At 36.8% G+C, this 27,820-nt stretch overlaps 1 protein-coding gene across 1 annotated transcript in view; it reads right to left on the reverse strand.

Moving 5' to 3' along the window:
• Positions 1–19,134: 19,134 nt before the first annotated feature.
• The window catches only part of LOC121442622 (vacuolar protein sorting-associated protein 13B-like), a 171,795-nt gene continuing 163,109 nt past the window's right edge, over positions 19,135–27,820 (reverse strand). Inside the window, exons 19-21 of the mRNA XM_041644227.1 lie at positions 25,067–25,176; positions 22,510–22,657; positions 19,135–19,145 (exon numbers count right to left, since the gene is read on the reverse strand). Of these exons, the coding sequence (XP_041500161.1) occupies positions 19,135–19,145; positions 22,510–22,657; positions 25,067–25,176 (269 nt within the window). The remainder of the gene's footprint in view (positions 19,146–22,509; positions 22,658–25,066; positions 25,177–27,820) is intronic.

The raw sequence follows: 27,820 nt of genomic DNA on the forward strand, positions 1-27,820 counted from the left end.
TAAGAGCTTTAAAGAGGGTATGAATAAATGCCTCAAAGAAGATCATAAATACAGAGCAGTTGAATGAAATAATGAAAATAGTTCAAAACATGAAAGAATTTAGAAGAAAATGCAAACTAAAAGAAAGCTAGAAGTGAAAAACTTATGATGTCAAACAAAAGCCTCTGAGGTAAGCTTCAGCAAGAGATTAAAGACATGGAGGAGAGAATTTAAGGCCTTAAGAAGAAGGTAGAAAAACATGGATATCTAAGTGAAAGAAGAGGTTAAATCTAAATAAATCTAAGCATAAAATATTTAGGAAATATTGATTATGTAAAGATCAAGCCTACAAATTAAAGGTATAGAAGAAGAAGAGTCCCAGAACAAAGACATAGAAGATATTTCTAGCAAAGTCATAAAAAAAAGTCTGAAGAAAGAGGTGACTATCAAGGTACAAGAAACATGTAGAACACCAAGTAAGATCAAAAAGGAATTTCCCCATGACACAAAATAACCAAAATAGCAAACTAATGGGGGGGGAGGTATTAAAAGCTTCAGAGAGTTACCTATGAAGGTTATGAAGGCAGGCCCATGAGAGTTAAAACTTTGCTTTTCAATGAAAGTTCAGATAGCCAGAAGGTCCTGGACAAAGGTGAACAAGTTCTAAGAGACTACTGATGCCAGTCCAGAATACAATGCCCAGTAAAACTATCAATTACAATCTATAGAAAAAGAAAAACATTCTAAGACAGAATCAAATTTAATCCATTTATGTTCAACAATTCAGCTAATAGAAGGCACTAGAAGGACAACTTCATTCTGACACAGCTTACATCAGAGCAGACAAATTCAGTGCAGAATGCTACACGACCTTAGAACAACAACAGGACATCTTGAATTAAGTGCAGAATGCTACAAGACCTTAGAAGAACAACAGGACATCTTGAATTAAGCAAAATGGAAACTGAAGGAACATTTCCTATTTTTCTTCACAAAGCCACTATTACCTTGATACCAAAACCATACAAAGACCCATCCCCCTCAAAGAAAGAAAATTATAAACTAATATCCCTTTTGAATAGAAATGCAAAATTTCTCAATAAAAACTCCTGCTATCTGAATATGAACACGTGAAAAAGATCATCCAGCATAATCAAGTTGGACTGTTCACTGCGGGCAGGACTGCAAACTGGGATAGCCCCTGTTGAAATCCTGTGGAGAGTCCTTAAGTGCTAAAAAATCAATTTACCATAAGATTCAGCTACAGCACTCTTGGGTATATACACAAAGGACTCTACAATGTAATCCAAAGATACTAGCTCATCCACGTTCACTGCTGCTCTATTCATAATAGCCAGAAACTGGAAACAGTCTACATCACCATCACTAGTGAACAGGTAATTCAAACGTGGCAGTGTTACACGATGGAATATTATGCAGCTGTTAAGAAAATGGAAACTCAGGCAAATGAAGCAATCATTCTGAGTGAGGTAACTGGGATGCAGAAAATACCAAACATTGCGTGTTTTCTCTTATATCTGAGTATCAGATTTTATGCTATAGATGTGTGTTTTTCAAAGGGGGTGGGGTGGGGGGACTTCCAAGGAAGGAGAAAATACAATATAGGATAACAAATATATGGAGTTATATATATAAAATAAGATGGGGAGGAAAAGGAGAGGGCAGGCAAAGGAGGAAATGGAGGGGGCGAGGTCAACAAACAGGGCCTTTTGAAAAGCCTACTATTATAGAAACTATACCTAAAATATATACATACATGAAACGAAGCTAAATGGACTCAATATACAATGAAGAGAAGAGATCATAACTAGTCATTTTATGTCACCAAGTAAATTCTCCAGTGCAAGGAATTGATTACATCTAGTTGAGTTGATGGACAAAGGGTTCAGAGATACCACACACACACACAGCCACCAAATACCACAAGCTATTCCAAAGTTATTAGTTACTTTCCATAGCCTGATGGTTATACCTGAAGGGAAAACTTATTATGACATCAAACACTGAAAAATCGAGGTGGTGTCCAACTAGAAGCATCACCCATATTAATTCATGTTCATGGTGCTAAAAGGTGCTCACACACTACCAGAGAAATCATCAATTTCAGAAAAATGTTATAGTCAGTTTCACCCAGCTAAACACCTGCAACCCACAACAGAGACCTGCTTGCAAAATGTGCCAGTACAATAGAGGAACCAATATTATGAGAATAACAATCCATATTCTGTTTGGATTTAAGGTCAGTCCATGAAATAAAATCCATGTATGATACCACTAAAGTAGTTAAAAAGCTGAGAGTAGACAGGTCATAAGCCTGGGTAAAACCCTAATACTACTACTCAGTTAAAGGGACACAGTGACTAAGATTCCTGGTGACATGCTCTATACCTACAGATGTGCAGTGAACAAAGTGCAGAGAGCGAGAGCCCATGACACACGCACACCACTCTACAGGGATCTATGAGGAAGTAGAGATAGAGCAAGAGCCAGAGGTGGGTGACGCCACATGAGCAATGTCCGACACACATAAGATTACAGGGTAGGTGACATTACCCTCAAGACTTGCACAGGCTGAAAGCAGACAAAATCCTAGCACTAAGAATGAGAAGTGAGAACAAGCCCACTCTGGTACCGATTGGGAACGAGATTTCACACTGACCAATGGACCACATGCAGGGCAGCTCCCAGGCCCAGGAGTAGCAGGCTAAGAGAAAACAGGCTCCCTGTGTGTTACATGTTCTCTTTCTTTTGGTATTATTTTGTACTATTGACTTTCTTTTTGTGAGTTTTTTCTTTTTGCTTTTGTCCTGGCTCATGGTATTTTGGATTTTTTTTTTGAGAAAAAGGACATGAAGGTTGGTGGGTAGAGAGGCAGTGATAATCGGGGAGAGGTAGAGAAGGGGAAGGAAGGTTGGTGGAAAAGAGGCAGTGATAATCAGGAAGGGGTAGAGAAGGGGAAGGAAGGTTGGTGGAAAAGAGGCAGTGATAATCAGGGAGGGGTAGGGAAGGGGAAGGAAGGTTGGTGAGTAGAGAGGCAGTGATAATCGGGGAGGGGTAGAGAAGGGGAAGGAATATAATCACAGTACAGCAAAGCTTTCAAAATAAGCTCAAACCAATGTTCATTCTAATATTCCCTGTTTGAGTTTTATAATCATATTATATTGTATAGATAATGTACATTTACCTATAAATGATGATGTAGAAGTATGAAAGCACAAAAATACCATGACACAGTACAATTATAATAAATATTCAGATAGAGTGGATGTATACTAATATATTAGAAACAAAACAGGGCAGGAGAGATGGCTACACGGTTAACACCAGAGCACCCACATGGCAGCTCACAACTGTCTGTAGCTCCATGCCCACCAAATACAAGCACTCTGCTGATGTCTCTTGAGTTGCACTTAGGTGTGCACTGACATACGTACAGCCAAAACACTCAAATGGATAAAATAAACGGGGAGGGAGGAAGTCTATCCATGCCAGCATAAAAACAACAGTATGAAAAAAACGTGTAAATGTACCCTCTTCAAGGATGGGTCGTGGTATGACAAAAGGGATCTCCTGCAGGGGCTCCATGCACTTATGACCAGCACTGATGATCTTTATTTGCGGCAAACAGAGGACAAGTGTTCCTGGTGTGCTGGTTTGTCCATGGTACCAACTTCTTACTGTCCCAGGGATGTCACCAGATACAATTGTACTTGGGGAAGGCAGGCTGTCATTTGGAATGAACACACAGCAAGACTGTACATCAAGCTAGAAAAGAAAAGCAGAATTGAAATACGTGGGTCAGATCAAACATACACTGGAACTACAGCTATCTTCACAATAAGTAATGAAGTCCAAATGGAAACATGCCCTGCATGTGTCTTCATGAGTTATTTTACTTAAACACAAATGACAATTTAAAAAGTATTGTTTCAAGCTATAAACTTGATCAAAGCATCGAGTGACATGAGTTAAAAATGCAGTTGCCCTTCACCATTTGTTTCCAAGAATAATGCTTAGAAAGAGTGCTGGGAAATGGAGAAAGATATCCCCGCTTCTCCAGTTCATAAGCTTGGGTTAGCAGCAGCCAGATGAAGCTGCAAACTGTTTTTTAAATAATGCTGTTCTTATGCCCACTCAGGGTCCTATATTTTAAAATTACAGACTAAAATAGGTGAACACATACTTAATACACTCAGTTCCTTGCTATAAACAACCCCTGGAAGAAGGTGTCTTTGTGACAAACTGCTATAAACAACCCCTGGAAGAAGGTGTCTTTGTAACAAACTGCTATAAACAACCCTGGAAGAAGGTGTCTTTGTAACAAACTGTGCATACACCCAAAGAGGCAATATATGTGCGTGTGTGTGCCAATATGTATTACACGTGATAAAATAATCTTAGAAATCAAAGTGTTTTTTGTCATTTGAGTCTACAAGTTATTATGTAAATTGTAATTTTACATAAAATGCTTAATTCCCCTTAAAAATTTAGAATCGTTACTTAACTCACGAGACCTATAGAGCATCAAGACCAAGTAAGTCCACATGTAAAACTCACTAATATCTGTGTTTCTTAATTCAGAACCAGTGAATATTAAGTTCTGTTGGTCTTAGCTGATTATTACAAAATAATATTTTATATCTGGTTACAATATTGCCTCATTTCTAGCATACTTGAGCTGTTTTGTTAAGTAAATATAAACTACAACTTGTTAGTTTCCTATGTAACTGCACAACAAAGATGTATTTGAAGGTGTGATGAGAACTGTACTGTTTTTTCAGTCTTGGGTACTTCAGGTAATTAGACCACCAAGGGCACTATATTCACAAACAGATAACAATGTCTATAGTAATATCCCTTCTTTCAAGGTGAGGCACTTCTAGTGAGAAAATGGAATTCCATTAGATTTCCTTGATAAAATAAGCAATCCATTAACCTACATATAAACAACACTGTCTATGCTGGCTTCACACATCTGGGGATGTAAAACTACTAAATGCAATGAAGAAAAACGGCATATAACCTTCTGTGAAAACAAATGCCTGTGACATACCAACCTGTCTCTATTAGTTTTAGAACCTTATCTTGAAGCTCAGACAATTTAAGCACACAAGTGTATCACAGTTGGTCAGCTCAAGATCACAAAGTACTCCATTGAGAAATAAGTCTTAATTTGTCTTATATGTAACATTAGGATGTTTTAAATAATTAACACAATGTATTAGTGATGTTTAATTGTATAATCTACAATGGCATAACCTAAGTGAGCATTCTTTCCTAATTCAGGTTAAAAGAACAAAATCTGAATCAAGATTAACAATTCATATAGATACTGATGTTATGTTGAAAATGCTCTCAATGATGTGAGGCCAATTGTTTACTAATATTAAACCATGTGACCACATACACAAAGTCAGAACTAGAAATGCAATTTTAATTGCACTCTAAATTCCAAAATCATAAACATGCCGCTCTACTAACTTCAATGTCAACTATTCCCCCCCCCCATGGAAACAGTAACAATGTATACAGAATCAAGAGTAAATTCCCCCCCCCATGGAAACAGTAACAATGTATACAGAATCAAGAGTAAAGCCATGCAGGAGCAAGACAAAAGTCTACAAGATGAGCTTTCTAAAGTAGGCGGAGGGTTCCGTTGGCGATTAGAATCTACACACACATAATGTAAAGCACTCAAAATTTTGTGAAGTGACATGTGTTCTATACACTGAGGTTATCACATGAATCTTTTTACATTTTTAGAATAACTGTTAAACCATGTGTCTAAACTGTGGTTTAATGTAAAATTCTGAGTGATTTATATTACTGGGCATAAATGTGCGGCTGTAAATTTTGCATTAATGTAAGGACCTGACAATCCAAGGGAAAGAAAATGAAGTAATCTGCCAGTAAGACATCCTGAGTCCGGGGGTCAGATTTTGTTCATGGAAACCACCTGGTTGGGACCCTCTGCACCACACCAAACACAAACGATCTTTAAAAAAATATCCTGGTCATTACTGCACTGCAGCTGCACTGTGTGACTTCATCTTTCCATGGCAACAGCCTTTCTGTTTCAAGGATCCTGTTTCAGTTTTGGTAGCAACATGTTCTTCTGCCAACATTGAACACATTCATGGGTGAAAGTAGGGGGATTATTACAAATTCTTGAAGTAGAACCACCTCTATTTAATTCCTACTAGGTCAGGGACTATGTCGTTAGGGATCAGATACAAACGGTACACCTAAAGAAAAGAAGTTTGGTATTCATATTTTAACGAATGAAATTACTGCATGTATTCTTTTCCTTAAATTTCAAGATTATGTGTTATTAAAACAGATCTATGCTATGTCGTTTTCCAGCTCTATACGTGAGACTTCAAATTGAGAAGCTTGTTCTTTTCTAAGCACAGGAAAGGACTGGATGCAGAGAAGAGGCAAGGTGGGGTAGAGAAGAACTGGGAGGAGTAGAGAAGAGAAAACTGCATTTGAGATATATTTTATGAGGAAAGAATCTATTTTCAATGAAAAAGAAAAAACAGAATTTTTGTGATTTATGTGCTGTACAAATGTGATGGCAAGTCACTTAAAGAAAAGTATTTAGACATTAACCTGAAAACCTTAAGGAGTCAATGCCCATCAAATGTCTCTAATGCTGTGCTGGGTGCCCTTTACAAGATAACCGCTTCCTATTACCAAATAATATACTGCTTTCGTTTGAAATGAAAACTTTAGGAATGATTGTATTTACTTAAAAATGATATAAAAAAGACATTCTTTATGTGAATATCTTTTATTCTTTAAGAAATGATTTTAAATTTAAGAAAAAATGAGTATCATAAACTGCTTCCTTCATGATTTTTCAGCAGTGCCCTCTTTAACACCAATGATCTGAGAGATACGTAACAAGAACGAAAAGGCCATGAATTTGAGAGGAAGCAGGCAGGGGGGCATGGAAGGGATAGAATGAGGTGAAAAAAGGGAGAAAATATATAATTATATTTTGATGAAGAATAAAGTAAGTTTAAAAATGAAGGCAGTAAGATGTATGGATTTGAAGACTGGCTGATCTAGAAGGCTGATATAATCAAAACACATTATATGAAATCCTTGAGGAATTAACAAAAATATTCTTAAAAGAAAAATATTGAAATAATCAACTATTTCTTTCCAGCACTTACATTTGAGACACTTTGTATAATCAGCATATTGTTTTTAACACTGTTGTGTGGCTTTCTGTGTCATAATAAATGTGAATAATTGCAGGAGCAAAACTAAACTGTTAATATGTAAAAATGCTTGAAAATAAAACAATGATCTGAGCTGGAACTCATAATACAGGAACAAAAGAAATAGTCCTGATATGGAAAAGATTACAATAAACACTGAGAAAGCACAATGGTAAAGAGCTTCATTAATATGTGAGACTCTCTTGCAGCATAAAAAATTACTTGACAATATTTCAGAGAATCTCTGACCATTAGAAAACCTTGGGCAGAACATAAACTCGAAGTCAGCACTATGCCGTTCATTCGTCCCACTCTACATAACACAGTGCCCGGCATTTACTAGGGACTCAGCAAATAACGGTGAAATAAGGAAATGAGTTTTGCCGCCATAAATGAAAAACATTTCATTTATGTTGTTCACTATTTTGTTCCCCACAGAAGAAATCTATTAGTATAATCAATAAAATTCACTTATTAGTAGGACAAGTTCAAACAGAGTTGTGGTATCTGTAATAAGTCATTTTCCTTAGGGGAAATACAACATTGACAGAAAGATGTCAACTGAACATTGCTAAACAATTAAATCCACAAATAAACACTGTTTATGATTCGTGAGGCTAAATATACTGGCCTTCAAAGACTTTAAAAAGATATACATGATGCACATACTTTAAAATATGACTATTTACCTATTTATATACATGGGCTTTCAAAATTAACAGTCTTCTATTTATGCCATAACAAACAAATACATACAACTGTAGCCAAATTCATTCCTTCTCTTATTAGCCTGTTTCCTATTTGGGGTCTCTATAGAGATAACTATAGATATGTGATAACTTGGAGAGGACAAAGTTTATTTCATCTTACAGGTCCCTGTCCCAGTCCATCACTAGGAGACTTTAGGTCTGGAACTCAAGACAAGAGCCTGGAGAAGGAGCAGATGCAGAAGTCATGAAGAGCTGTTCACTGGCTTGCTCACCATGGCTTGTTCATCCTGCTGTCTTATATCTCCTACCCACAGTGAGTGAGGCCTTTTTATACCAGTCATCAGTCAAGAAAATGTACCACAGACTAGTGCAAAGGCAAACCTGAGGGGGGGGCACATTTTCTCAACTCAAGTTCCTTCTTTGTAAATGACACTGGCTTGTGTCAAAATGACATAAAACAGCACAATATGTCATGGAAATACTTCGGTATGGGATCTAAATATACAGCAGTTTAAGTTTCAAATAAAAATAAAACAAAATAAATCCTCAAAGGGAAACATGGAATACCTTCCATACTTTTCCCATTCAATTTTGATGGGGGGGGGATTCCTAGAGTTTGCAGATTTCTCCCTGCTAACAAGCTACCATGCAAAGACAGAACTGTCAGTATGGATGTTATAAAACATGCTTTCATAATTAACGTGAAATTCATCTGCCTATAAGATATATCTACTCATGCTTGATCCTGAAGATAAGCCAGGGAGTTCACCAGACATCAAGAAATATGATTATTTAATCACTGGCCACAATGTGGGTGAAATTCCCCAGGAGAGAATTCGATTGCACTGGCTTAACTGCTTATGGCGCTTTACTTGAGAAAGTATGATTGACAGTAGTTCTCCGCGTAAGGGCAGAGAACTGCTGAGGGGGCAGAGACTCGGAAACAAATCCAACACTGGAATGTTGTAGGACACCAACCTGAACCTCAATATACGTGAGCAGAACAGCGGAGTTCAACAGCAATGAAATGCTTTCCTTTCTCAGTTCTAGGCCAGAACATTTCTATTTTTGAAACTTTATGCCATTGTTAATTATGTGTTTGCAGAATAAAATTATAAATTTCTGAAATGTAAGATCATCTTTGATAATACTGGAACTCATGGTTCTCAAGATTTAAAAAAAAAACCCAAAAAACAGGAAAGAACAAATGAGCCTAATATAATCTGTTAAAAGATCCCCAACCAAGAAAAATGTCAAAGTCAACATGCACTATTACAAAATAACCATTATAAGGATGTATAAAAGCCCTATTTTGCCACTGAAAAAATAAATAGGCTATACCAAATATTGTTAATGCATTTATACTTCTTGAGTTTTTCAGCCCTAAGTAAAATAACATGGTCTTAACAAATATCAACTTTGGCTCCAAACTCAACTTCCCATAAACTCTGAAAGCAAATACATTTATTTCTTCAAAGTTTTGCTAATAGAATAATTTTTTGATGGCTTTAAAGTAATGATGATCAGTTTTATCTGATGAGTGGTTCAGAGTTCTCTGGTTTACATTTTGGTCCATAAAAATATCTTAGAAAATGGAGAATGCTTTCTTTACAAACAATATTTTAACTTGGATTTTAATTACTTAATCAGAATACATATAATTTTACCTCTAAAACTTATATGATACATTAACATCTGGAAACGTTTAAATATATACAATAGGTTTTACTCAAGACCATGACTGGAACACAGGAACTAAAGTCTGTAGGTCAGAGCCAGATAACTTATGCAATGATATAATCATGTGCAAATAGAATTACTCAAAATGAGGAATCATAATCATACGCATTTCAAAGCGTAAGGGTGATAAATTTTATGTTAAGTGTATTTCATCTAATTTCATGTAAAATAAACAAAGAACCATTATCTCTATTTATGAATAATTGACAATGAAATGAGGTTAAGTATAGCTAGTAAGGTCATTGCATCATTATCAAACAACAGACAAAATTCACACAAGAACGGTAAATTGGAAATAACCTTACATATTAATGGTATATTTCATAGACAGATGAACAATAGAAAGCTGAGCTAACATTCAAGCTCTGCTGTGACTCTGGAGATTTAAGACACCCTGGACTACACGGCCCTTCAAGCGTCACCTCCCACGCATGTCATGAATGTCTCTCAGGGACATTCCTCTTCTGCTGGCTAACGTAGTGAGCTTCCTCTCATATCCCCCTTGTTTGAAGCATCTCTGGGAAGATCCTCCAAATAACACTTGTACAATAACTCTGTTTGTTGACTCTAGAAAGGAATACTCTGAAGTACCAGTATATCTGGCAGTCATTTCGAATACACATATAAATCAAACTGTACTTTCTTCTACTCCTGAAAAGCTGCACTCAATATTTAAATGACATTACTACTCAAACATCAAAACTAGAATGCTGAGGACCCCCTTGACAGACTGTCATTCCCTAAATCATCCGGTCAACAAGTTACCCGTCTGGTCTACAACGCGAGTTCTAGGATAGGCTCCAAAGCTACAGAGAAACCTTCTCTTGGAAAACGAACAAACAAACAAAAAACAAACAAAACCAAGAAGTTAACGTAAACTTGAGTCACGTGGTTATTAACTTGACTTATTACCTAGTGTTCTGTAACTACAGATTTTGTTGTTGTTCATTTATTTTGCTTGCTTCTAATTCTGTTAATTCATTCTGGGTATGATATAGAACACAAATTGTTTGTTTGGTAACTTGTAGATATAAAAGCTTCTGATATTAGTACATAGTGACATGGTCTAGCTTAGTTGGTTGTTTCTGTTAACTGATGCATTACGGACCACAGAATGATGTCAACTAGTTCCTCTAGTAATCACTGACTATTCATCTGGGTCACTATAACATTGTGTGGATACACAATGCTCCCTAAACACCTGTGCTGATGTCCACGGATGAGAGCATAGCTACATCAGTTAGAAGGCAGACCCTAGTTGAAGGAAGTCAGCAGCTCTGCTCTGCCACACCTTCCTGCTGCAGGGTGGTGCCCAGCACTGTCCGAAGGCCATAAGGCAGCACATTCTTCCTAGAGCTGACTGTCTCCAGTGCTCTGTCACAATAACAGAATATTAAGTAGCTTTAGTTTCCAAATACATCAGGGACACGGCAGTGAGTGCCCACAGTTCAGCCTAATGTACTCACATGCCTTTCTGAGTCCCAGAACTTTCAAAAGGCTCTGAGAGGGGCTCCACAGAGGACGTTTCATGTCAGGGCACAGTGTGTCTCTGTGTGCATGTGTACTATATAAACTCATTTTCTAGGATTCTGGTAATAATTTTACTAGAAAAAAATCAGCAATATGAAACAAAGAAAAATAGACATGTGCTTCACAGACAAAAAGTTTGTAAGAATCACAAGAAAGTAACTTTATGTAAAAAGGTGTAAATATCCAAAAATGATATTATCACCAAATTCTATCATATATAAAATGTTTAGGAAAGTATATCTTTCCTACTAGATATAATATTGCCAGACCTGCTGAAACACAAATGCTGGTTGCTGCAATAGGAGACCTGGCCCTGCTGGCCATGGGAGAGCTAGCCCCACCCTCACCAACGGAACAGAACACCCAACCACAAAGGCATGGGCAGGGAGAGCTGACTCTGCCCCTCCCTGGAGGGGGGGCTCCCAGCAAAGGCCCACAGTGACCAACTTAGTTAACACTCAGGTCCACATCTAGGGCTCTGAGTTGGCCCAGCCCAACATTTACGGTATCTGTGATCTGCTGGAGAAAGTGGAGGAACTGGTCCTGTGGAATCACAGCCACAGGATCTCCATAAATCGGGGCAACAGCAGGAGATCCCAAAGAAGTTTCAATGAAGGTCATGGTATTGATGTCATGGCAGAAGCCGAAGGCCTTGAACCAGACCAACAACTCATTGCAATCAACTACTACTAACAAAGTTGTCTGGACAAAAGGTTATACTAACGACACTCAGCAGCTCTCTGAGCCACTAAGAAAAATGAACAGGTGACAGTGAAGTGGGAAAGATGACGAGAAAGTGGGTTGTTTGTTTTTTTTTTAAATTAATACTTTAATTGATTTTTTAAATTTTCTTTTGGGGGTGATACTGAAAGAGTAAAGAGTAGATACTGAGGAACTGAGAAATGAGGGGGATTAAAGTGCATGATGTGAAATTTCCAAAAAATTAATAAAAAATTATGTTTATTAAAAAGGTAAGTTTTTTCTACTAGATTTAATAATGCCAAATATGTTGAAAAAATGCCAATTCCAAAATACTGTAGGTTGAACAACAAATAGATTGTGCTATATACATTAAAAAGTCAAAATAAATTAGGATAAAATTAATATACATAAAGATATGGCTAATAATTTTCACATTTAATTTGTAATTAAGAAAAAGATGAACAGATTTTATATACTAATTGATACTACTCAGATTTTTCTAATTCTGAGAGAAGGCTGATCCACAACATCAGTTTTGAAATCTATTGAATAATATTTCAAAAATTATATTTAGAATAAATGAGTTGTTTTAAATTTAAAGAAACATTTCAAAATACACACATTCTTATAACATGTATTTTTTAACATAATTTTGATTGCAAAAAACAAACTGTACCATAAACATGATATAGAGTATAAGAACCACAAGACAAACTCTGGAAATGCTGTCTGTAATAAACAGTACACCAGTGTACAAGAGACAGGACAGACCACGGGAATGTTGACAGAAAAATTATATCACTATTAAATATGCTAAAATTACAAAAGATTGTGAGATGTAAAGCCATAGTAATTCTAATACTTAAATTTACCTGTAGTGTGAGGCTCTTCACTGCATTCCATAATATTCCAATAAATTCTTTCATTCTTTCTTCAGGACTTCTACGACCTTCATGAATGTGTAGCATGGTCTTTACTGGAACCGACAGTCCTCGGGACTCTAGGTGTGAAAGCAGCTGGATGTCAGCAAACACAGTCACTGAAGACAGTTTCCTTCCCTGCTTAAAATCACCGCAACCACCTGAGACCACAGGTGCCACAAGACTCCATCCCCTGGGGCCACTGACAGCTGGAGGAGGTGACACAGAGAGGCACCCCTTTATCAACAGGAATTAAGCTGTGGTGGCTTCATTAATTTCTCAGCACAAAAGTAGTAAGCCAATAAAACGCGACAGAGCACTAACTCATCATCATAAAGTGATGGAAAATGGGTCTTCCCATAAATGAAACTTTCAGATGACGATGTCTTACTAATAGAATTTCTCAATTTAAAAAATTGGATAGTGACAAAATTAAAATATACAAAAATTTGTCATAATAAACAATAAAATTGATATTCCACTATCAATAAAAATTTTGTTCAGCAGAACTAAAGGATTACTTTAAGCTACATGCAAATTATGTACATTTATCTTAATAGATTCATATTAAACTTAAACTGGACATGTAACCACAAAAAGTAAATTTATAAGCAAAAAATGGAAGAGGGGAAGAAAGAAGAATAAAAGCACGAAAAGGTGATAGAAATACAGAAAATACCGAATTACTACCTTCAAGAAAAATTATAATTCAACCAGGTAAAGATGAGGCACAGTTCAAAGCATTGACAAAAACATATTTTAATATCTTCCAAAATGGAAAAACACCAAAATTTTGTGATATAACCCAAACATATTTTAAAACTGTGTATAAATTTTAGTGAGAACTTATCAAATAAAGAAAAGCAAGGGGAAACTAAAAAACAAGCCAAGTCATAAGCACCTTTGAGGGCCAGTCAGAAGAACGTCAAAAGTGAATATTGTAGCTCTAACTGTGTGCATTTGGATGTAACTTCCTTTGTAGCAATTGCCTATCTTGATTTTATTAACATATAATTAACGTTGTACTTATTGGGGCCTCTTTGCCTAAACATATTTTAAATTTCTATCAATTTAATAAAAATCTTTTAAGAAATCTGAATACAAAAGATTTCCACAGAGGTTTATGTAACAACTATTACAACTTGGAGTGGATCCTTCAGTGCACTTCCACCTAAGATGACGTGTCTACGTACACGTTCTGACAGTGAATTCAAAGAAGGAAGTGTGGGGAAGTAATGTAGATACAGGACCCACGTATGAAATCCTCAAGTGATAAAAGTCTTAAAAGCAGACTGTAGCCTAGAAGTGTTGTGCAAGTAAGAAAAACATAATTACATTTATCATTAAAAACGATGTGGATATTAGAAATAAAAATGTACACTATTTTTAATATGCTATTTTTCAATCTACCATATTTTCTAAAACTGAACAGCTCACTTTTATGTCTTCTGCTTTATCAGCAAGGTAACAAATTCTACAATTCAGCATGTCTCTACGGACAGGATATTCTGTATAACCCTCTGCTAATATCAAACAATAACCATTACTGAAACCTCTACAACACCTACCTACTGACTACACATACAAATAATCAACCATTGAACTCACAACAGCCCAGAAGAAACGCACTATTATCCAGATGCAACAAGATTGCTAAATAAAGCAACCAATCACAAGGAGGGTAAATAACTTATCCCAAGTCACTAGACAGTGGTAGCAACAGAAATAGTAGATTCTACACACAAAGCCCTCAAAGGTCTATTCTTTCAAGTTGTATGTTCACTTCCTGTCATTCAAATATGCACTATGATATTGTATTTAATCAAATGCAAAGAGGATTTATCAAATTTCTATCATACTACAAATATTCTTAAAATGATTTACTTTTTCTTACTAGAGATTATTAAAGTAATATTTATCACAGTGTACTCTGAAACATTTTCTCTTTCAGCAATGAATAAAGTAATTCCATGACATAAATTTTATTTGTTCAAAAATAAAATAGATAATCATTTTTAGGGAGGCAATATCACTATTTACTAAAATATTTATTATTTATTGCTGTGAAAAAGTACTGTACTGAGAACCAATTTAACGTAGTGCTTCAGCTGAGCATGCACCCGATGACAAGAAAAGCACTTTAGTCATGCTAAGTGTCAGCTTCTGACCCACTAAAGAAAGCTAATAATGTTTATATTTCCTATCAAAATACTGTTCATACAGAAACACATGCATCATTCATGAGGGAATGACACACACATATGAAGTACAGAAACACATGCATCGTTCATGAGGGAATGACACACACATATGAAGTACAGAAACACTTGCATCATTCATGAGGGAATGACACACACATATGAAGTACAGAAACACTTGCATCATTCATGAGGGAATGACACACACATATGAAGTACAGAAACACATGCATCGTTCATGAGGATGACACACACACAAATGAAGTACAGAAACACATGCATCGTTCATGAGGATGACACACACACAGATAAAGTACAGAATCACATGCATCGTTCATGAGGATGACACACACACACAAATGAAGTACAGAAACACATGCATCGTTCATGAGGATGACACACATACAAATGAAGTACAGAAACACATGCATCGTTCATGAGGATGACACACACACAGATAAAGTACAGAATCACATGCATCCATTCACTTACAGAAATACCAAAAAGAATGCTTAGGTCACAAAACTATGAGGCAATATTTTTGCCACAAAATTTCAGTCCATTATCATATCAAAACCTTCCTTTATCATGCTCCACTGATCTGGAAATCTGTTATCAATTAGTCAGTTATTCTGGAGGTTTGCAAAATGATTTCAGTTATAAAATGGCCAGTGTCTTCATTATGTAAAAACCAATGGAGAAAATAATAACATGTAATTTCAAATGGTTTAATCTTGATGTTAGAGATTCTCATGAACCCAACGTTAATCTATTATCTCAGAGACTCAAAAAGCATTTAATCAGCTGATACAACTCAGTTCTCATAGAAAACACTCTCAACAGTAAGTTTTTCTGTCTAGGTCATGTAACTTATCAACTCAAGTCCACAAAGTGGGAGGTGTCATCGAGATCAGTCAGATGTGAGATGATTTCCAACAAGAATAAAATTCAAGCCTCTAGCAGGTTTTCCTCTAAAGATGCACCTCTAACTACTCAATTACATGGTTATGACCTCCACTCAGAAGAGGCCGGATATCACAACAGCATTAATTTAACTAAAAGAACATATGTGTTTCTTTTATTTAGTTTTATAAAGCACTTAGTATGAGAACCACCTGTGCAGAAAATACTGTTGTGAACCCATAATCAGCTAATATTTTTAAGAAAAATTAATATACATCTTTATGGAAATCTCCCTATTGGCATATTTTGACATTATTTTAAAAAATAAAATCCCTTTGTGTAAGGAACCTACTTATAGCTTATGTTCTCTTATTAGTGCACAGTTGGATATCAGGGGCAGGGCCTTATGTAGACACGGGGCAGGCAGGCTGGCACCAGCCTGGCACGGGAGCACTCCTCCACCTCCTTCTCAGTGAGCGTTTCAGTAATCAAGAAGAGATATGCACATTTATATTCCTCATTCATGCTAATGAGAAAAAGTTGTCCAGTGATGCATTTACAGCAAAGACAACATCAGGCCTTAACAGCAGCTCATTATCTAAAGGAAAACCTAACATAACTGTCCTAAAGCGGCAGCCCTTTATGCCAACCATACAGTTATTCTGTGGCCACTGTGTTTGCCCCACACATACTTACTGACACGTACTCCCTCAAAGACTGCCGCTCAGATCCAGTAAATCAAATACCTATTACAGATACACAGGCATACAAATCAAACATCTACTCACAGTGGAACATGTAGAAATTTATTTTGAAACAATTCTTTGGTTTACATAATTTTATCACTTATAAATATTAAAGCAAATGTGCATGCTCTGATACAGAGGTGCTTCCCTATGTTAGCACGAAACAACTGACAGGTATGAAGACCAACTGCAATGTTCTCAGTGTGCATTGTGACTTGAACTTTTAATTACCAATGCTGAATAAACCACCCCATGGAAATATATTAAAAATGTCAGAAGTATGCTGAGATACTATTCAAACTGTTAGAATTTGTCCTAATTCTAAACCAAAATCCACTGAAATATTTTTTCATGAAACTCACTCAGCAACTCAAACAGCAATCTTTTAAATCAAACATTCTAACATGCTAAAACCCAAAGTTAAAATAATTTGATACTTTCATGCCAAAGAAATACTTTAAAAATCCTTGTTTTCCATAATTAAACTACTATGCACCCATTACAACGGGAAGAATCATACACAGTAAAAACACTGCACCTCATCACACAGTCTTGAAAGTGAGTCAAGGCATCTCGGCAGCTTTCCTCAGAGTGCTGTCTTGACATTGGTACATGCAGGACAGAGTATACATGTTGCATGTTCAAACTGAGGCTGCAATAAAGCTACACTGTAATACAGACAACACTGCAGAGACACAGTAGATCCTAAATACCAAAGCTATACACTGATACAGACACTGCAGAGACACAGTAGATCCTAAATACCAAAGCTATACACTGATACAGACACTGCAGAGACACAGTAGATCCTAAATACCAAAGCTATACACTGATACAGACACTGCAGAGACACAGTAGATCCTAAATACCAAAGCTATACACTGATACAGACACTGCAGAGACACAGTAGATCCTAAATACCAAAGCTATACACTGATACAGACACTGCAGAGACACAGCAGATCCTAAACACCAAAGCTACACTGTGATACAGACAGAGACACAGCAGATCCTAAGTACCAACGCTGGAGATAGAGCAGAAAGAATCAAGAGCCACTGGGGCAGGAATCTTGATTGTAGCCTTGAAACATGTCAAGTGGCAGGACAGGGAGAGCCACAGGGGTAAATGTATCTAAGACAGCATAGGCCACAACACATCCCAGACTGTGGAACACTAAAGACACTTAAGCAGAAAGCTATAGCAAAATAGCTCTGCAGCAGCTTTGAAAAAGAAGAAAAGTATTGTTATTACAAACAGCTTGAGATAACAAACAAGAAGGAAGAGTATTAATGTGAACTAAGTATTCTGCACACATTCACTGAAATACTGGATTATATTTTATCATTAGTGTGTGATGCCCTTGTTCACAGCCTGTGTATGATAGTCAAGGGGAAGCGGCCTGGAGTCCATTCTTTCCTATCACACTGGGTCCAAGGGATTGAACTCAGATCAACAGGCTTGAACAGGAAGTGTTCTATCTGAGAAGCCCTGGAATAGACTTAAAATAATTTGCATATGATTAGGACCCAAGGTAGAAAACAAAAACAAGATTACTCTCCCAAGACCTTCAAGGTAGGGACTGTTAGAGAAAATGTTAGATGAAATAAGTTTTACTCTGCTTCAAATCTACACTTTCTTTTTAACATCTAAAACACACAAAAACGTGATCTCTACCTGTTGTGTGTGTACAATTTTAAAGAGCTTCTACACATCTTTGTTTGGCACACAGCATTATATGATTAGGAATACATAACTTTAGTATTGTTTTATAATTGAAGTAAATTGGAGTATGTGATTAGTTTGATTTGAATTGGGGTTAGTGTCAAAACTACAGGTTTTAATCCTTTATTTACTAATTATTTCCCATATCTTACTTATTTTTGATCTGTATTTTACAATGATCATTATTTTTTGGTAACCTCACTTGGCAATACACATTTAAATAACTGAAAGAGAAAATGACCCTTACAATTCCTTTCTAATTTCTAATGGCTAGAGGGTATTTTAAAGCTTTAAGCGACCTGTGACAAAACGGCAACAGTGCCTGGGAGTTTTCATCGCAACACAAACTGCATCCAATGCTATCACTCCTGAAAGCCCCTTGGGAAATAATGGCTTTTGGATTCTGCTAGTCAGCGTGACATGGCATGCAAAATTGCATCTCACGCTGAGCCAACCAGGAAAATGTATGTCATCACTATGTGACATTCAGGATCTCATCTGGAAACTATCATCTTCTTCTGACTGCTAAAAGGGAGTGAAAAGACTATATTAAACAAACTTGAGTTGTTGCTGAGTTCTTGCCAATTCATATAAAAACTAGACTAACCTACTTATTCCAAAGAACTTCATATTTGAGACACTTGCAATGTACTTATCAACACCACAATGTGTTTTCAAAGAACTTCACAGTTAACTGACATTATAGTTCAAATCACTTTTATAATGATTCAAGTTAATGAATTTCTGGGGGAAAAATTCACAATGAAACAGTTAAAACTGAGAAATTATACAATTGAGAGCTGAGCTGGTCAAAATTATACACATCCTAATTCATCCCCCTGGTTGAATAAATGCTAGGCTAAAAATCAAAATAGTAAGGCAGAGTTTCAAAATTTGTGATGCCAGCACAAGGTCCCATCTCAAAAGCCCATGGGCTGGATATACAGCTCTGCTCTAGGGCACCTCTTTAGCTAAAGAGTAGGACTGGGGCTCCATCTATGTAAGCATGCACGAGTCTTTGTCCCATGGTGGGTGCAACTTTTCACTGAAGCTGCTTCAGGGTCACCATGCTCTGTAATAGGTCCAACAAACTCACCGATTCCCCAGAGTAAATCTGGAGGAATAGAACGTTGGATGGTCGTTATCATCTATAGGGGACAGGGTCTCTATTCACCATGATCTGTAATAGGTCCAACAAACTCACTGATTCTTTGGAGTGAACTTGGGTGAACTGGAACTTGTGATGCTCATCATATTCTATAGTGGATAGGGTCTCTATCTATATTCTATAGTGGATAGGGTCTCTATCTATATTCCAAAGGAGAAAATTCTTGAAACACAACTGTTTTCTCTTCTAAGGCAGAAAAACATTTTTCAACTACATTTTATCTCAGAGTATAAAATCAACTACACATTACACATTAATGTCTATCTTCAGTTCTTTAATATTTTACAATGAAATTAAATATCTAATTACAAAAGAATGGAAGTTTAACTTAACTGCATGATTAAAGCAAGTAACTTCTGAAATACATAAATCCACAAAAATGTAGTTTTAATACTACTAATACTACTAATTCCACACTCTAATGAGGAACATACCTGTTCAAATTCAAACTTAACAAATTAAGGACGGCCTGAGCACTTTGAGATGAATTGCTATAGATGGATACTGACTGGAGTAGTGTTACTCATTTTGCTTTTAATCAAGTTATTAAAATTAGATATTAAAAAATCAGTGCCATAGAATCAACAGTATTAACTTGAATTGGCAGTCTCATCATTGACCTGAAAAAGTACACTGCGAATGACCAGAATGAATCTTTTACTCTTTAAAGAAACTGTTGACTTTAGAATGACATGGTAAACTCATGAAAAAAACAGAAGGGAAGATGCCATGTTTTGTCTTCATTGAACAACTCCGTGTATGTGTAAAGGGCTTATACATTCATAAATTTTTTTCTCATGTTATCTGCAACAGTTAAAAGCACCAAAATTTGGCTGCATAGGCTTTTGTTGGTAGACTCAATGAGACTTAACCTGATAATGTACATTCTTTGGGAGTCCCCTCTGTGTGCTGTGATTACCATTAATGGTTCATTAACTAGGAGGGCACAGCTTTTTCTTGACAGCACAGAAAATTTTACGCTGCTGTGTTGATGTTAACTGTGCTCCCAGTCTTTTAGCACGTACCCTGCCACCTGGTGCTAGCATTGCTTACGCCAGAATAAAAAAAAAAAAGACACAGGTGCTTCTTGTTGAAAATGAAAAGCCAGATCAAACACAGTGCTTTGTATCACCATGCTTGGGTCACTGTGAACTAAAAATGCTACATAATTTCATTAGAGACAAACTTGCAACCAACGTTGCATCAGTGGATAAGAATATGGAAATGAGGCCAGGTGATGGTGGTGCAACACCTTTTAATCCCAGCACTTGGGAGGCAGAGGCTGGCAGATCTCTGAGTTCAAGGCCAGCCTGGTCTACAGGAGCTAGTTCCAGGACAGGCTCCAAAACTACAAAGAAATCCTGTCTCAGAAAAATAAAAATTAAATTAAAAAAAGAATATGAAAATGATATAGGTAAGAAATGAGGCAAAAATCTTGATGTTGTGGTATGAACCTTTAATACAGGTCACTGAAGCAAGAGAATGGTTTCAAGTTGAGCCTTGCCTTGGAAACTGAAAAAAACTCATCCCATTAAAAAGAAAAACAAGAGTTGGAAAATTCATTCTTCCATTGTAGAGGGCAGTTAAAATTTGGAGATATATGCAAATGATCATAAATTACAAATAACTGTCCAAATTCATGAATTTATTATATAATATAAATAAAAAATGAGGATCACAGGCTATTATGTATAGGAACCCATACCCAACACTGCTTGGGTAACCAAAAACAAGAGCCCAAGGACTTAGGGTAAAACTAAACACTACTGTTCAAACAACAACAATAGTAATAACAATAATAATAGCAACAACATAGCTATAAAATGACTCCTAATGACATTTGGCTACAGTCATAGATCACATATCCAGTGCCTTGCTCAGCCAACATCAGAGAAGCTTCCTCCTACAGCAGATGGAACAAATACAGAGACCCACAGCCAGGCATTATGCAGAGAAAAAGAGACCTTGGACCAAGCATCCCTATAAAGGATATATTCATCAAATGTTTCCCCTCAAGGCATAAGGAACTTTGTGGAAGAGGAGGCAGAAAGAGTGTAAGAGCCAGAGGGGATGAGCACACCAGGAAAACCAGGCCCTTTAAATCAACAGGATACACAGAGACTGAAGCAACACGCCCAAGACCTGCAAGGTCGGCATCGGGTCCTCTGCAGGTAGACCGAGGCTTCCAGTTTACTGTCTCTATGGGATTCCTAGTGTGCAAACATTAGGGTATCTGTTCCTTGTGCATTACCTTGGATACTTTTCCATCTGTTTGTTTGCTGTATCAGCTTTTATCTTTTTTATTACAATTGTTATATGTTTGTTTCTAATGAAAGACAGAGAGGGAATGGATCCCGATGGGAGGAGTAGAGAAAGGGGAAACAGTGATTAGTACATATTATGTAAGAAAAATCTATTTTCAATTATAGAAAAAAAGAAAGCAAACACTGTAAATTAATTAAAAACTTCAAAAATCAAATGCTAAGTTAAAGAAATGTTTGTTCTCAAGAAACAACATTATTGCTACCATATTTTGTTCCAAGAGAAGCAAAAGTGATAGGCACCTGAGAGAGAGGATGCATAATTCACAATCAGGACATTATGCCCATGGAATTTAACATCTATAAATCTTGACGTATCCTTATACAACATGAGTGTTCTAAAGCTGGAGGAACTAAAGACAGAACCCTCCCCAGGACCAGACCACCACTGCTACAGTACACACCAGTAGTCTGAAGGAGAAAATAATCACTATACCATTTGTTTTTAGATGTTATAAAGAATAAAGACTAATTGTTTAGAACTTATCAATACAATGGTAAATTGTGTTTAATTTTTTTCTACCCCAATAATTAATATTATCTTCTAACAAAAGCACGGGAAAGAATAATAAGGTAAACTAATCCTCAAAAAACTGATAAATCTGTTCTTGACACATACCTGTGACTGTTTTTGTTTTGATAGGGCTGCTGGCATATTCTGAGGCTTGATATGACTGCTGCTTTGCCAATGGGGCACTTCCAGCAGAGAGCTCCTCTTCTTTCCTCCTGCTCACTGCAGGAACAAGAGGAACTGCTACCACAGGCTGCTGGAAGACAGTAAGAATAAACGAGCATCTTTGTGAAGCACGGACAAGGACAGTATTCTGTAAGCTGGGGTAAATTTCTTTCTCTCTCAAAAGTTAATACCCATCTGGACTCTGGAACTATGTTACAACACTACTGGAGGATTTCCTCCAGAACCAGCCCTGCCTGTTGATGAGTTCTGGCTATGAACTCAGCCAACTGTGGATCAAGCATATTCAGGGCAGAATGCAACTTTACTAAGCTTTTAGGGGTCTTTTCTCATGTCCTTTTCCCCTAAAACACACAGGGGACAACTCTACACAGCATTCACATTGCATCAGGCATTACTGCATTATTACTGATACTCAGGTGTGTAGCAGGATATAATGAGGTTGGGTTGGGATACTCTATACCACTGTACATAGGCAACTCAAGCATCAACACATTTTAGTTCCTTGAGCCAAGAGTCTTTCAAGGATACTGAAAGACAATGGTACTAATTTTTTCAATACAAATAATTCAAGTAATTCAATTAAATTTATATGTTAATGAGAGGTTAACAAAAGTGAAAAACATAACAATGCTACAATAACAATTAATATCATTTACGGAATTTCCCAGTGTTTTCAAATGAGGGTTGAGAATTCTGTGTTAAAATCTATAAAGCTGTAAGTTAGCATAAATTGTAAAGGGCAATATAACCACAATACCGGGAGACCACCTCAAGTCTGAAATTCCCGTTGTGAATGTGACAGTTAGGAAGTAATGTTATTGAGGCGGAGGGGACAACTACTGAGGATACGGACAGTCCAGTCGTTGGGGAAACTCAGAATTCTACGTTGTCTGATGAAGTGGCAGTCACAGCACAGAACACAACAAGTTAGAGAAAGCTGGGAAGCATTATGGATCTCGATTGAGCACAGGGCGCTGAGCTGGACAGTGAAATAAAGTGAGATTGCTGCCAGTGACATCCAAGACAAGGCTGTCAGGTCCCCACATCCCATCCTCAAAAAAAGTAATTTTGCTGCAGAATCAAAGATCAATGCAGAACTGTATGAATCATCAAATACTGGGCTTTAGCCACAACGGAGAGGAAAGTGCAGCTGGGGAAACAAGGAATGACAGCTATGGTAAGCTGGTGTTCAGGATAACCCAGCACATGTGGCTGGCTGCACTGTGGCTCTCCCAATAACAACAGTTTCACAAAACATGCCAACAGGACAGCGAAGGGAAGTGGAAATCTATACTAAGAATGAGAAAAAAACTGAAAATGTGAAAACAAGTATATTTTTGTACCTGGTTATAACAATATATTTAGTATTATGTTAATTATATTTAAAATCTATTTAACACTTTAAATACTTAGACAGGCATGGTGACACATGTCTATGATTCCACCATTAGGGACACTAAGGGCAGGAGATTTGAGTTCTAAGTCAGTGGCCTAATAAACCCATCAATCACTGCCCATCATGAATATACCTAAGAGAAATCAAGCACTCTGAGAATTATCACCATAATAAGGATTAAAATGAGTATGTTTCTAAAAATTAAAAAAAAAACAAAGACATAATACTAAATTTTAGAGGAAAGGATGAAACAGAGGGACTGAGACCTTTACACGGTAAAGGAATACCAAACAAAGGCGGACACAGCCCTCCTTCTGCAGATTCAAATTCAGCATGTTTACCATGGGTACAATCCTTTAGAAACCCCATCAGCACTCTGTAGCAAGCGTTTTCAGATCCAGGTCTGCTCATGGGAGTTTCACACAGTTCCTTCCTGTCCTTCAGAATGGAATACCAGCGAGCAGTACCCATTGTAAAATTTACGTATCCTAACACAGCATGTTTCATTAACGATTCTAGAAACTACAATAACCTATTCTTCCTTTGCAATTTACAGTCTTCTAAATGAATACATGTCACAACTTTTTTTTTGCATGAACTATCAAAACACCAGAGTTAAAGTTCAAAGCAAATTTATTAAATAAATCCAAAGAGGGCAACAACAGATAGGACTGTCCACACTGGTCCTGATAATCTTTCTGCTTTATAAGCAACTATGTAGAAAGTTACTTCAACAGCCAAACTATGCTGAACACAAGTTCTTATAAATAAAATTACGGATTGTTGAAAAGCATAAAATGGGGCCTAAAGAGATCCTGGCACATAAATAAGAAGAGAATCAGTAACAACAGCAGCATCTAACTCCATGGCATAAGTGCACTGTCTAATCTGAGTCACTAGCAACAGCAGCATCTAACTCCATGGCATAAATGCACCGTCTAATCTGAGTCACTAACAACAGCAGCATCTAACTCCATGGCATAAGTGCACCGTCTAATCTGAGTCACTAACAACAGCAGCATCTAACCCAACACAACAAAAGAAAAGATGGTTTTGTTAGAATAAAAACTTAGACCCACTCACCTGCTGCATATGTCTGTTTGTCCTTTTCTGCGGTTGATAGAGGAGCCATGTATACAATACTGGGTCAATGTTAACTGCTAATCCTTGTACACTACAAAGAAACACAGCACCTGAAATAAAATATTTTTGAATTACTACAGTTGCACAGACATAAACGACGAACTCCTATAGTTAGGGTGCACACCACGCCTGCACTCGGGCTGTGGGACAGTGAGGCAGGCACGCCGGCAGAGCCACAGATGACCTGGGCCTGAGCACTAACCAGAGAAACAAGACAAAACAAAACAGGACTGAGAGAGCATCCTGCAATAAATTATGAGAGAAATGGCTTGGGCCACAAGAAAACTGTTCTAGACAGAAACACAACTCTGAGGCACGAAGAACCCAGCAGTAGAAAACAAATGCTTCTTTTCACAGTGAATATAAAATAAAATATTTCTAAATACCATTCAGATCACTTTTGTCTTTTAAAAGCAGAATAAACATATAAAGTGTAGCTCATATTGTGCAAGAGGTAAATGCACAATGGTAATGAGCCCATTAACCATGAGGAGTGAGTGGGGGAACTGGAGGAAAAGCTGCATGATAATGAGGTCATTCTACAGCTACAGAGAATCCTTCCCTGTCTTCTAAAGTCATCACTGGGGCTGTCAAGTAACTAGATACAAATGCTGACTAACACTAGTAAACTAGAAATGCATTTATCTTTCCCTAAACCTCCAGTTCGACACATCCTTCTGACATGTTCTATTTGAATTCTCTGATTGACCACAATACTAACAATTTGGTTCATTTTGGTCACTGAGAACTCAGTTTTCTCAATAAAGGTAAGAATGTTGTCATGTAATAAAGGTGGTAGAGGTGTCACAGGTGCTTTGGGAACAAGCATGAAGGAGAACTACGAATGTGGCCCATATAAATAAGAAACACCTGCAAACATCATGAGACTTTTTTTTAAATATTTATTTACTTATTATATATACAATATTCTGTCTGTGTGTATGTCTGCAGGCCAGAAGAGGGCACCAGACCTCATTCCAGATGGTTGTGAGCCACCATGTGGTTGCTGGGAATTGAACTCAGGACCTTTGGAAGAGCAGGCAATGCTCTCAACCACTGAGCCATCTCTCCAGCCCCCATCATGAGACTTTTTATATACAATTTTTTCTAGCCCATTACATTGTCAAAAGGTTGGGATCCCCACACACGTTAAAAGAACTACATATTTCCCTTAGTCTTGAATTCACAGTGAGACAATGTGAACTGAACATGTACTACTAGATTCCAGAGTGCACGCATGCGTGTGTATCAGAGAATGAAAATGAATCTGTGTACTTCCCTGTAGTTACTCTTGCCAACCAGCTCAAGATAGAATCTCTCTAACACTGTTTTAGAAACTACAAAGTTGATTGTCAATCCCCTTGCATCTGACTCAGATTTTTTATTATTTCATATTATACTATATTGATTTAGCATTTTAATCTTGATATATACAATTTCCCATATCTGGGCAAAATTTCAAATGCACAGAATAAAATACCATATGCATGTGTTTTGGTTTATAGATTCATGCAGAAAGTCTAATAAAATTTTATTTGAATCTTGGTGTGTGTATATGCTCATGCATGTGTATACATATATATGGGCACGTGTGCATATGTGTGTACTGGATATCTTCCTCAATCATATTCCACTTAATTTTTGGGACAGTATTTCTCTGGGTTTCAATGCTGCTAGACTGACTGGACATCAGGTCTCAGGATCCTTTAGTCTCCACCTACTCGATCCTGTGTTTGCATGGAAGGCCCAGCCGACCCAACTTCTTGAATGGGTGCTAAGGATCCAAACTCAAAACCCTACACTAAAGTAGAAATCTTTTTAATACCAACTTAGTCATTTGTCTTGCTCATAAATATTTTTATTATGATGTTCTAAATCAATTAGAATATTGAGTCATTCACATTATAGTATCTTAAAGTTTTTAAATTTCTATGTTTTAATCCTTAAATGTTTAACCCAATAGATGTTTTAACCCTTTCAAAATCACTGTAACAGAAGACAGATGAGATGATACTATGTATTTCTGTTCAATTACAGACCATTTCATACTAAAAGTTTTATTAATAGTAAATCCTGACTTCAAGTATTATCTGATATTTAGTATCGTGACTTCACCCCTCACCTGAGAGCTAGTGGAGCACATCACAGAACAGCCTCTACTAACAGGATACTACTCTCTATTCTAGCTGCAAGCTGTTTTTTTAATTCTTTCAAAACCATGGCTGATTTTAAGTACCAGAACTCTAAAACTGTTATCCTTGGAACATTTTTATTGCTTTATTTCATTCTTTAAAACCAAACAAAAATCCAAGGCTCAGGTTTGTCAGAAAGTAACCTAAAATTGATTTCCCACAGTAATACGTTGGCCTTTGAGTGGGGAAAATGAAGATAAAACTCCATCTTTAATGTAGCCTACCTAATATTTTTGATACTTACTAGAGCATGTGAAGATAATCTAGAATACAGCTGTTTCCACACTACACAGAACACTCTATGGAATAGTACTGTTCTGGAGTCCAAAGGATTTTTTTTTACCCTATCTGACAGTGGATTAAATGATAGGAGATTCAATTTTGTGTTTTCTCTCGGTAACAAAATCATAAAATAAGATCTAGGTAAAACTGGAGAGCTGGAAACACTAAGTATTAAAAAGAACATCAAGGTTAGAAGCTTAACATGGATGTAAAGATTAGA

This window comes from Microtus oregoni, unplaced genomic scaffold, assembly GCF_018167655.1.
Source record: "Microtus oregoni isolate MIOR12 unplaced genomic scaffold, Mior012 000092F_ref0000046, whole genome shotgun sequence".
NCBI lineage: Eukaryota > Metazoa > Chordata > Mammalia > Rodentia > Cricetidae > Microtus > Microtus oregoni.